The 12,119-nt window shown below is 46.8% G+C and overlaps 1 protein-coding gene across 3 annotated transcripts in view; it reads left to right on the top strand.

Annotated features, from left to right (window-relative positions):
• The window catches only part of PLXNA4 (plexin A4), a 455,375-nt gene that overhangs the window by 223,854 nt on the left and 219,402 nt on the right, over positions 1-12,119 (top strand). For all 3 annotated transcript variants that reach the window (XM_027801750.2, XM_005436737.3, XM_027801749.2), the window contains exon 4: positions 2,605-2,736. In XM_027801750.2, coding sequence (XP_027657551.1) covers positions 2,605-2,736 — 132 coding nt within the window. The remainder of the gene's footprint in view (positions 1-2,604; positions 2,737-12,119) is intronic.

Raw genomic sequence — 12,119 nt, forward strand, 5'->3', positions numbered from 1 at the left:
TGCAGCATGGGTTAATGTCTGCCAGACTTTCTGGCCTTCTTCTGAATTTTATTATTCCTTAGCACCTAGCTTTAACTAGAGAGGGTTTCCTGCACTTACAGTTGTTAGGCTGTGTGTTTATGAGTGCACGTGTGTGTGTTTGCACATGTACCATGGAATAAACTCTGTTCCTCTCTTCCTCCCTCCCTCTCTGCAAAAATAATGACTTTGCACACAATTAGGCTAGCAACGGCTGTTAAATCACTTGAGAGTATCTCTTTTCTCCTGGTGTGAAACATCTGCAATCTTCTACCTGCACCAAATGCATAGGGGAGATCCCTGGGGGCTGTGCCTCCTGTCTGCATCATTTGTTAACTCCAGCCAGCTATTTCTCCAGCCTGCCTCTTCTGTCTTGGAGCTCTTTCTCCTCTAATGGGGCCTGGCAAAGGCTGAGGACAGTGACTGAGCCCTGGGGTGATAATTGGCTGCTTACATATCTAGCAGCCTACAGATCTGACCCTGAAGATGCTGAAAAATCAAGGTCAAAGCAGCAAAGACATAAGGTTTGTTTAGCATAGTGATCAGCAGAGAGAGCGAGGATCTTCTTGCAGCCCTCTGACAGGGATGAGCAGCCACAGGGGACTGGGGGCAGAGGCAGAGCTGAAACAGCAGGCAAAGCTCAGCCACCGCTTCCCGGGAATGAGAACTCAGTGCAGGAAAGTCTCCATGGGAAATAGGAAAGGCTCCTGCTGTGGGGGCATTTGAGCTGCCCTGGGGAGACCTCCAGTGAGGAGACACCTGTGCTTCTCAGCCTGCAGCCCTTTCTGCCTTCTTCCTTTCTCTTGACTGTCCTAAGGGCAATGACTCATGCTGAGCCTGTTGGCCTCTTTGCCCTTGACCTCACGGGTGAATCACATCTGTGCCCACTTTCAAGGAGACAGACTCTGAGGAGCTGAATTCACCCATTAGGGACCATGGACACAAGCGAGCCCGTTCCTCCTGGGCAGTCAGAGCCAGCGGGACATGGGTGTTCGGTATTGGGCTTCAGGCCCTGACTTCTTTATATGCTGATGTTGCAACATGTGTTGCTGTCATAGCCAGATCCATCGAGATGACAAGCTAACTGTAAATCTTCGGGTGTCATTTGACTAGACCAAAAGCCAATGCCTGCACATACACCCGCTTGTGCAGAGTGGTGGATAGCATGTAGGATCTGAGCATCCCTAAGCACCCTCCAGACCCTTTGCTGTCACAGGGAGCCCCTCTAACTCCTCTCGGCCTCATTTCCCCTCTTTCCTGGGGGTATAAGATACCCTTATGCAGGCTTTCCAGACCCTTTGCCATCCCCTCTCTTCCTTTCTCTTTATCTTTCTATTATAGAAGATGATTCAGGCTCAGTTTCTTTGCTGGAAGGTTGATACAGGAGGAACAAGCTGGTGGACTGTGCCAGGAAACAGTGGGAATGGGTCTGGACACCATACAATCTTGCTGGGTTGTTATTTCCTTTGGGTGGGAAGGGTGCTTTTGTTCCACTATCAAACTGCATAAGTACAAACTAGCAACTGGGAGCCTTTGGTCTGCTATTGGTCAGGGAGGTGTGGAGATCATGACGTGGAGCACGAAGCGGATCTACTACAATGTTGTTTTTTCTAGGGAAGGGTACTGTGATGCTTGTGTTGCTGCAGGATAGAAGATTTTCTGAAAGTGAAGGGCAACATGTTAAAAACATACCAGGATAGATAAGGAATGTGGATGCATCTCTGAAACATGGCCATGGGGGTTGCTGAAGTATAGAGCCTCACAGCATCCAGAAGGACTCAGTAGGCCTGTGGACAGCTAGATTATCCTGAAGTGTAATTATAGTATTGAAAGGGTTTACAAATCTTTTTAGCTGCTTTTGAGCCTAATCTCTAGAAAGTGGGTTTAGACAGGTAAAGAAAACTCTGGTGTTTTGTGCATTTTCTTCTGTATCACTGGGTCACTATGAAGGATAGACTGGCACTGTGTATCTAGTACCTTCTCATAATCCCAGTTATTGATGTTCCTAAGTAACACCCTGTTCTGGGATGTGTCTGGAATCATAAGGTGCCATAGTTGTTCAGGACTGATTTCAATATCTGATACGTGTAATCAAGAAGAGAAATAGTCTGTGTTGTATTGTACACTCTGCAATAATATATTGCCCCATGGAATATTAGCAATAAGAACAATAATATTGTCTGACTAGCATTTGGCTGACTGCAGACTCGTGTGGTGTTTTGTTTTTTGTTTTTTTTTTTTATCTTTTGCTCATCATCACCGCAAATTCTGACCTCTGTGCCATCATTTCCAGCTTGATAGAGTTGGCCAGGCAATGACAGTAACACAGTGACAGTGCCAGATAAAAGCGAGCAGGCTCTGGATTATTCTTCTACAGTGCTCTTGTGTTGGTGGGACCAGCAGAAGCTGTTAAATCCATTTTATCATTGAAGTCAGGAGGCAGGGTGAAAGTTCACTTTGCGATGACAGTGGTGGTTGTCCAAAAGACCTGGACCAGAATACATTTCTTCAATGATTATCCTACAGTCTCTATGGGAGGAGGAAAAATACTCATGTTCTCTCCCTACTTTTTTGTTTGCCCTGCAGATCCGTGTGGATGGCACTACCAAGAACACACTGGAGTATGAGATTGTGCAGGTGGTGGATACTGGCCCCATATTACGGGATATGGCCTTCTCAGTGGATCATGAGCACCTCTACATCATGTCTGAGAAGCAGGTAAGAAACTCTGTCAGTCCATGGTGCTCTAAAAGCTTTTACCTTGATCATGCTATGGACGTCACAATTGCACATGAAGTTCTGATAGTGAACACAGTTACTACAAAGATGTGCTCTGTTGTTGTTCTCATAACTTTCTGTGCTTAGAAACCATTGCATTTATAGACTGATGCAATATTTGAGGGGCAGGGTCAGAGAACTAAGGGGGCAGAAACCACCCCCAGCATCGCTTAATGCAGTACGCGTCCTACCAGCTACATGACGAGGAGTTGCTACTGCACCTGCTGCATACCACATTGCTCTCCACCCCCATTCAAACTGTGGGTACATCTGCCATAGACATGGGTAAGTGTAATGCTGAACCATTAAAGCCTCTTTGAGACATAGTGATCAAGAGTATAGGATGCTGCCTGCCAGGGTGCAGGCCAAGTTTAGCGTGATCTTCCTGTTGTGATATTAGTATTATTACTGAAAATACTAACAGCCAGATTCCAGGGAAGGACCAGTCTGGGTGTTCAACGTGGAAGTCTGGCTGAATTCAGCAAAGTGTTTGGCCTGAAGAAGTTTGCTGCTTGGGGTGGGAAGAGGAGGAACTTCTTTTGCCTGAAGAAATCCATTGTATATAATTAGTCTTGTGGACATGCAGGGTTACTTGAATGATTGTACCTGGTTGATTCATGCACGCTAATGAGGAGCTTTAGGTCTGTAGAAAAAAAAGGGAGCAATAAGGCATTGTGGTAGGGTGATGGCAGGTGCCCTACAGTGTTCAATGATTCCTTGAGCAAGTATTACCCACCTGACCTTGGATCATGTAACTGGCACCAAACATAAAACACCCACTTGATATACTTCTTATTGCCTTCCTGCCTGGAGAATGCCTACATGTTCCAGTAGCACTTCCAGAGCAGTGTGATTTCCTCCCAGTATTGCCCAGTGCCCTAACACCAAGATCCACCCTAGATGTTGTATGTGGTGTGCTGTGACCCTTTGACAGTGCTCAACAGTCAGTAGTCTTGAGGATGGAGATGTGACACCTCCTCTCAGCCACCCTCGTGGTAGTTTTACCACCCACAAATTCCTGCCTTAAAAATGCAACAGTGAAAATTTGTTTCCTCTTCACCTGCCATGATCTTATAGACCCTCCTCATATCCTCTTCAGGTGGCTGTTTTCCAAGTTATGGCTAACACTGAAATTATTATCCTTTACCTAAGCTAAAAGGAGTCTTCTCCTGGCCCACAAGGCATGAATACATGCAGGTTTTGGAGGGAGGTGTTTAGCAGGGCTGCTGTGGTCCAGGAGCTGCATTGTAGCAAGCTGGCTAATCCTTCTCCCCCTGCAAAGTATAGAGGTTATAGTTTCCAGTCTATGACTGTCATTTCTTCTGCTTGAACTATTTCATTTTAAAGGTTTTGTGCCTCGGTGATGTCTCTGACCTTCTCCTTAAGCTATGGATATTTATACCTAAAATTTGGAGTGGGGAAGGGAGCCACTCTGTGCATTTGTCTTTGTTAAAGAGGCTGCAAGGTGACAATAACTCAGGAGAAAGGGTGCGATGACAGAGCTGGGATTGCTTTCTCATCTGCTCTGTGCTAGGTAAGGATGGGATGTCACCTCCAGTACTGAAGTGAAGATAGTCCCAGTCACCTGTGGGTTGGAGTGGGAAGCTGGAGGCAGGTGATGCTTTCAGGCTCCTGTGAGACTTTGGTCAAGGCACCAGTCCTTTTTCTCATCCTTTTACTCTGTCGGTCCTTTTTCCTTTGAGTATGGGAATGGGGGTCCTTGCATGGTCAAACCCTTGAGCATGACAATATGCCAATAATCAATTCAGTGATTTCAGATTTGCTCAGTGTCCCTTTTGTGTGCAGGGCTATTTGGCAACAGGTCACCTCAGATACCACCATTGGCTTTGTACAACCCTGCATATTTACAGAGACAAGACATTTGACTGCCTTGGGCTGGGTGGTCTCGTAACACCCAGGAGCTGTCTTGATTCTGTCTAGGAAAGGGCAATGGGACAGCATTGTTCATTCACTCATTTCTTTAAAAAATTAAATCTGGAACAAGACAAGTAATTTGTTTTTCCTCCGGAAACTTGCAAGAATATTTTCTTGCTGGTCTGTTGACTACTTGCACTTCCATGACCATTAAAACATAAGCAGATTCCTTTTGTGGTTGGCTGTTCTGAAGCACAAGCTCAGGCAGGTTGGTTTTTTAGGAGCACAAGTTGTTGATGGAGCCCTACAGAGACGTCAGGAGCCCTGAGTCCCCTGTGATTTATTCAATCATCTCCTCCCACGTGTCTTTGAAGCTTAAGGGTGTCTGTATGAAAGAGGTTAGTGAAAAGGGCATGGACTGTTATTATTTAAAATCTGATCTGATTTTGTGAAACACTCATCACTACAGAAGCCTTTGCCCATCGCTGATGTTATCTGCCGCATAGCAAGCAAAGTGAATGACAGTGCTGCCATCATGGCAATACAGTCGCTATCTGTGCGCTCATGATATAATGTACTTCAAGTGCTCGCATGAATTAGCAGCTCAGGGGTTTGCCTTTGTTGAAGCAGGACTATGAGCAGCGTGGAAGAGTGCAGGCTGGCCTTGGGGACCGTATATCCCATCCACTGTGCAAGCCATGTCATACAGTTTTTTTCGTAAATGGATGAAGATCTGACTTATCAGAGGTTTTCACTGTCCCCAGAAAACCCCTGGTATCGTGAGGTCTGTGGAGATGAGGATCATAGCTTGACCTGACCTTTCCAAAGGCAAGCAGACACTAGGGCTGGTCCTATCCCTGGGGAAGGAGGAGGTTTCTCCTCCCTCCATCTGCTGGGCTCAACCCTGGCTGTGTCTCAGAGGTAAAAGTGGTTCTGTTGGGGGTGTTGCTGCTCCATTAAAAGCAGTTTTGCCAGGCTTGGCTCCATTGCTCACCAGTCCTCAACAGGAATGGAAGCCCCAAAGGTAAAGCTGATTTTTCCAGCTTGTCCCAGCCCTATCATGGCTCTGCCAGTCCCAGCAGTTATTGCTCATGCCATGCCCCAAACTGTTCTGTAATGAGGCATTTGGACTCAGCTCAGCAAGGCACCCTTTACCTTGACACACCTTCAAAGTGCTGTCACTACAAATCTGGCTACAAGAAGAGGCTTTCTTGTGCTGCCAAAAAACCAAAACAAAAAACCCTGATCTTTTTAAGGTCAACGTCTCCATGGGACCACTTTCCTCAGCACACTGGGGACTCCTTGGGGTTGCACACGGGGGTTTTCATCTGCAGCTGAACTCCTCGGGTTGCAAGGGGAATGGGGAACTCAGCTCAGCCCTGCAGGCTGTGGCTGAAACAAGTCCTCCCTTGCAGCAACTCCAAACGCCGAGAGATGACAGGCAGGACTTGCCGGTGCTATCAGACGTGCCATGCTCTCAGGAGCAAGATGCGACAGCTTTCACCATCAGAGGTGCTCCATTATATATAAATACATATTTTATAGTGAGATTGATTGAATGAGAGAGACAGAAAGATTTGTCACTGAAACCCAGAGACACGCTATACAAAGGCCCCATCATTTCACGAAGCTGTGGGCGTATGTGTGTTTCAAGTGCAAACATGTTTCAAGTCCCTGTTGACAGAGCAGGGAAGGGTTGGTGCGTGCATGGGATCTGTCACAATTTGTCAGGAGACCTGCCATTTAGCCCCAGCCTTCCCAAAGGGTCTGAGCGAGGTACAAGCCGGATGGTGTTTCCCACTGAACGGGGGTCTTGCGTGGCAAAGTCAGGGAAAGGGTTGCTCCAGGGTGTCACTTCCTCACTTACCTGCCTGAAAGGCACTTGTCCCTGTGTTGAGATGTTCCCTAGGTGTCACAGGGATATCGGTACATTGGAGGCTTGGGATGTTTTGTTTTCCTTCTTTTGTTTCTGGTGTGCAGACACCGAGGAGCCCTCTGCCTCACATGCTGATCTAAGGGGATAAGGACCAGATAAGGAGGAGCAGGGGAAGGAGCCCTGCAGTGTCTCCGCATTTCCTCTGCCCCTCATCACACATGCACATGCCTCTTCAGGCCCCTCTCTCTGAACCTCTTTCTCCTCTCAGTTAAGAAGCCTGAGCCTACCAGCTCACTGGAGCTCTCTGCAGGGACTGAATGCTTCTTTCACCCCTTTCTCACTCCCCCGCCTTGCTCTCAGATCCCATCCCTCTTTATGGCCCTGTCCTTTCATTTGCAAACTTGCACTTGCTTTTCTGTCACTCCTCCACTCCTGGCATCCCTGTTCCTTTGCTTTCTCCTCTTCCAGCTGTCCCCATGCTGCTGGCTGACCATGTCTCCTTGCTTCTTTGATGCTTAAGTGTTAGCATGCCCATGCAGCCCAGCTCTACATGCCAGGAGGTGCATGATGCTCATTTTCCTATTGTGGCTTTGGACTATCATTTGGAAGGTCACTTCCATCACCCCCTAAATAGATCTGTTTCAGCATGCAGGACTCCTGGCTCTCTCCCAGTGCTAGGTGGGTTTTGCATAGCTAACACAGCACCTGGAAGCAACTCCAAGACATGAGAATATCAGCTCTTACCTTTGATATAGAGGCATCAAAGGAAAGAGGTAGAGAAAATGAACTTAAAGGCTCAAAGCCCAGAAGGCAAACAGCAAGAGGACCCAACTTTGTATTATTAAAATCCCAAGGCTTTGAGCTGCCTCCCACTTTTGGTCTACTAATGGCTAAGGAAGACTCTGTTCTGCAGTCAGTGTATGAGTAACCCTACTTTTGACTCAAGGAAGGAGATTTGCTGTCCCTCTCTGTGCAGGCAGATTTTTTTTGTGCAGGTGAGTCAGCTCCATGCTCCAGCGGGAAATTGTGCTTCTTCCCTGTAAACTGGCAGAAAGTCACCCATGATCAGAGAATAAATCATGTCTGTGCAGTGCTATCATTCCCTAAAACCATTACCGTGTGTTGAAGGTGAGACTGGTAGGGTCATGCATAGCAGAAGCAGATAGGTATTTTGGGAGCTCTTTTAAACTTTGCCAATGAAATATCAAATAAATATGTACTTAACTAAAGCATGGCAGAAACAACATTTGGTAAGAATTAAGTAACAGTATTGCAAATCATGTTGACAGGGTCTTTTTGGCCTTTCTGTGTCTGTTTCTCATTAAAACAGGGAAGGCTTATACCCATTTGTCTCTTGAGATTTATTCTTCTTCCCTTTGCCGCTGAGTCACCATGTGCAACAGAATTATTGTGTGCAAATTAGCTGCAAAAGAAGAGGTGGTGACTGGCTAGTTTACTTCTGATTTCATGACCGCTGATTAAAATCTTGTCTGCTGCTTATGTTATCATCTCAATTAGTTAAAGCAATCATTAATAACTACTTAATTATAGCTTAATTTCTTCAAATGCGGTCTTTGCACAAGATTTCAATTAACATTAATGCTAGGTTTGGAGTGGCTGTTTCCAGGGGATTGTCAGTTTGAGGCTGTCCCCAGAAACACTGGCTCTAGATGACAAGTTTTAAAAATAACTCAGGAGTTTTTCCTTTTAATTTGCATTTGTTTGTTCGTTAGCCATCAGGTTGTGTGCAGACCATGTTTTTCATCATTGGTCTAGAAACAGAAAAGACAAAAATGATCTTGTTTGAAAATGGAAAGCTGAGATTGTCTAATAGGTGTGCCTTTTTGACCTGGGGATTTAAATGCAGCAGCAGAGACACCCATAAGCTGTAAATCTTGGCATTGCTGTTGCAGATTTCTATCATTTGATTCTTCTGTCTTGTACGCTTTTGGCGTATTGCCTGTCAACCTGTAGAAGGGGCTACTGTGTGTAGTGTGAAAGGTAACCACGCTGTGCACTTCCACTCATTGGAGATGGTCAGGTCTTCTGCAGGGCTCCACTGTTCAGCTCCTGAAAGCCAGGAAGGAACAGTATTGACAGCATAGTCTTTTCCTTGGAGTAGCTGGGTGCTCCTAAACCAGATTAACATCCTAGGTAAGCTCAGGGTCATCAGAGCTTCTATGAGTCCTAAGTGGAGCTGAAATGCACACTGTCTTTGCAAAGATGTGTCACATTAGGCTCTTTAAGTCCTCAGAAGAAGAGGACTCCAAAGTGCCCATTTTGTTGCCCAGCTGCCCTGCTCTTGGGCAGTCCTGCACAAAACAGATAGGGAAGAAGAGCTGGTGGAGTTCAGCCAGTCACTACCAAGCAATGAGTGTAATCCCAGTTGGCAGCAAAGGCAGCTTTTGTTCTTTTTGACTGTTCTTCCTTGTCCCTAAAATACCACTGATTACCCTCAGCAATATCAGGAGGCTGAATTCCGCTCTCCCTTGCATTTGCTTTCACCCAATTAAGGACCTGTTAAATAAGGTCAGATGCCTTCTGAGAAATAACTGCCTGGATGGAAAATCCTGCATGGATGGATGCTCAGCTGAGGCTGGAAAAGGCATTGTGTGAGTTGCCTATGTTTCTCAGCCAAGAATGATAAAAGCGATTTGGCCCACCAGCAAAACTGCAGCACATTGTGCTGCTGACTCTTTTGAAATAATTCTTTATCAGCAAAAGGCATATTATTGCAAAAAGTCATAATTTAGCTCAATTTTATCTCATTTGCTGCTAGCACATGGGTATCCTAGGAGTCAGCAGCTGCGGGATACTTAAAGGTGTAGGGAGTCCCTTAATCTCCTGCTGGGTTGGTTGTGTATTCCAGCAGGGATGTAAATAACTCCAGAAGCTGGGTTGGGAAGGTGAGGAACCAACTGAAGGTCTTGGAGGTGTCCCAGATGAGGCATTTATGGCAAGGGAAGAAATCTCACCAGGGGCCGTCTCCATCCCATGAGATGCATGGGCATCTGGAATTTCATCTCCCACTGTCTCTCAGCCTTGGGCTTTTCACACTTAGATTAAGCTTTTTTTATGCTTTGGAAATGCTTTTGTAAGCCAGTTTGATGCTGTATTCAAGTGCCCTGCTTCGCCCTAAAGCAAGTACTATGCTAAGCGTGCTGGAAAGGAGGAAAGGTTTGCAGCTGACAGACAGTCCAGGATTTGGTAGACCTAGACTCACACCCTGCCTTGCTCACAGCATCCTTGTACAGCTATGGGCAAACCACTGTAACTTCCTGTGTCCTGAAGCTACAGAAGATATTTCCCAGGATCAGGACCTCTTTTGGAGCTCTCCACAATTCCTGCCACTGCCCAGTGAAAACTCAGTTCTCGTCCTGACACCTGAGGCTGGTGTGCATGCCCTGATGGAAGCTCGAAAGCTTTGCTGAATCCCAAAGTTCAGAGGGACTTTTTCTGTGTTACCATCAGGCATTTAGTCTGAGTTCTGCTGCATGTATTGGAGAGGGAAATGCTTCTTGAGAGAATAATTGTTCTCTTTGCAGCCATCCTGTAAGTGACACCAAGTTATAGCTTTCTTGATCCCACCTAGAGGAATGTTGACAAGCCCAAGCTGTGTGGAGGGGACTAGCTGGGAGCAGTTTGGCAGTCTTTCACCTGAGGGAAGGTTTTAATACAAAATGCAGGTCGGTGTCCTTGTGCTTCATGCTTGGCCTTGCTTATCTGTGCCAGAATCCTGTCTTTTCCAGATCTGCCCCATCCCAGAGAAATGACTTCTCTGCAAGCACACTGCGTTATCCACTGGGATCCAGCGGGGGGTGGGGGTGGGGGGTGGGGGTGGGATGGAGTGTATCAGTGCAACTGCTCAAGTACTTTGAACACAAGTATCTTAGCCATGGACAGAGTCTAAACACTGCATGCTGGCAAGACATGAATTCATGTAACTGTCCTCTGGGTTGGAGCACTGCTGGTGAAATTTTGCTGCTAATGAGCAGAGGAGGCTGAGACACATCCTTGGTCATGCCATATGCCTGTGACTAAGTAGCACATCAGGGCTGAGCCTCCCAGTCACCCCTGGGCCAGCGTTGGGGGTGCACTTATATTTGTACAAATACATTAACACAGTTTAGTGCCTGATACAGTCTTTCTCATTAAAAGACCTATGTTCAGTCACAGTGACGGTATATTTGTGCCTGAACTCTGCAGTTATGCCCTCTTCTATGTATCCAGTGTTTGAGGGTAGAACTCCAGCTTTCACACTGCCATCTGTGCATCTGCATTTGGCTTGAACTTCAGCAATGCCTAATGTCAGCATTCATCTCTGAGCTTGCCAGAGTCATCCCCATGCCAGGATTCTTCCTCCACAGGCTGCTCAAAGAAGCAGCACAGGAGCTGGAGGATGCACAGAGGCTTTCAAAGGTGCTGTGTTCCTGCAGAGGGTGGTTTAATTTGTCTTTGGCACTCCTTGCTTTAAGTATCTGTGTGGTGGACACGGTGTTGTAGGGGGTTACCTGGAGTGATGACACAAGGAATGAGATGGATCATTCAGTCTAACCAGGTCTCCTTTCTCCTATTGCCTGTGTTTTTTAAGTGGGAAAATTGGTCCTTCTAATCCATGGGGCTCTGCTTTTGTAAAGTAAGAGCTACCCCCTGCCTTGCACAGAGGAGAGGAAAGAAAAAAAAAAAAAAAAAAAAAAAAGAGTAAGACTAGAGGGAAGAGTGAGCAAGGGAAGAGTGAGCAATGCCCATAAATGCAAAAAACATTTGTAGAGCCATTCCCGGGGTGAGAAGCTGCAGGGACTATCGATCCTTGGGAGCGGGTGACGGGTGGGAAGCCGTGCAGACGTGTCCCCTGGGCACAGCGCTGCCCGGCACACAATGTGCAGGTCATCTGGCACTATTGATCGTGGTGCCATTCCTCTGTGGTGTGGCCTCTCTGAGTCAAACACAGACTGCTCAGTGGAGCTACTGTGCTGTTTGGGGAAAACGAGGTGGACCTGTGGAGTTAAGTGCATCGCTTCCCTTCTTTTAAACAAAAATCCATTCCTGTCTCCCTGAATCCTGCCAGACTGGTAGGTTGTGGTTTCAGCTGGGAATAGGTCAGAGAATTAAGGGCAGCTCAAGGAATTTAGCTGGAAATCTGAAAATCTCCACCACCGCCATCATCCCCCTCCAACCCCTGACCCTGTAATAGACCCAGAAGAAGGGGAGAAGAAAAAGGAAACCTAAGAAGCTGGTGATTGCATGTGAAGCCTGGCAGATCTGTAATCCGGGACTCCATTAAACACCTGTCTCCTCCAGTCTCACTGACAGCCAGGTCTCCTCCTCTCACACAGATCTCACAATTGCAGGTCCCTTGAAAGCACCAGTTGTTAACCATCCCCCTGCTTTGGTATTCCACTCCAGCCCAGCCCGGGCACAGCACCGGTGCTCCCAGGGAGGGAGGGTTTGGGCAAGACAGAAACCCTGGCTCAGAGGTACAGGCACTTCCATACCTCTTGGGTTTAAGCTTTTAAATCTAACACATGCTTAAGTGTTTTCCCGGATCGGTGCCCGGTGACTGTCAGAGACT

The sequence above is a fragment of the Falco cherrug genome, chromosome 5 (genome assembly GCF_023634085.1).
Source record: "Falco cherrug isolate bFalChe1 chromosome 5, bFalChe1.pri, whole genome shotgun sequence".
Classification (NCBI taxonomy): Eukaryota; Metazoa; Chordata; class Aves; order Falconiformes; family Falconidae; genus Falco; species Falco cherrug.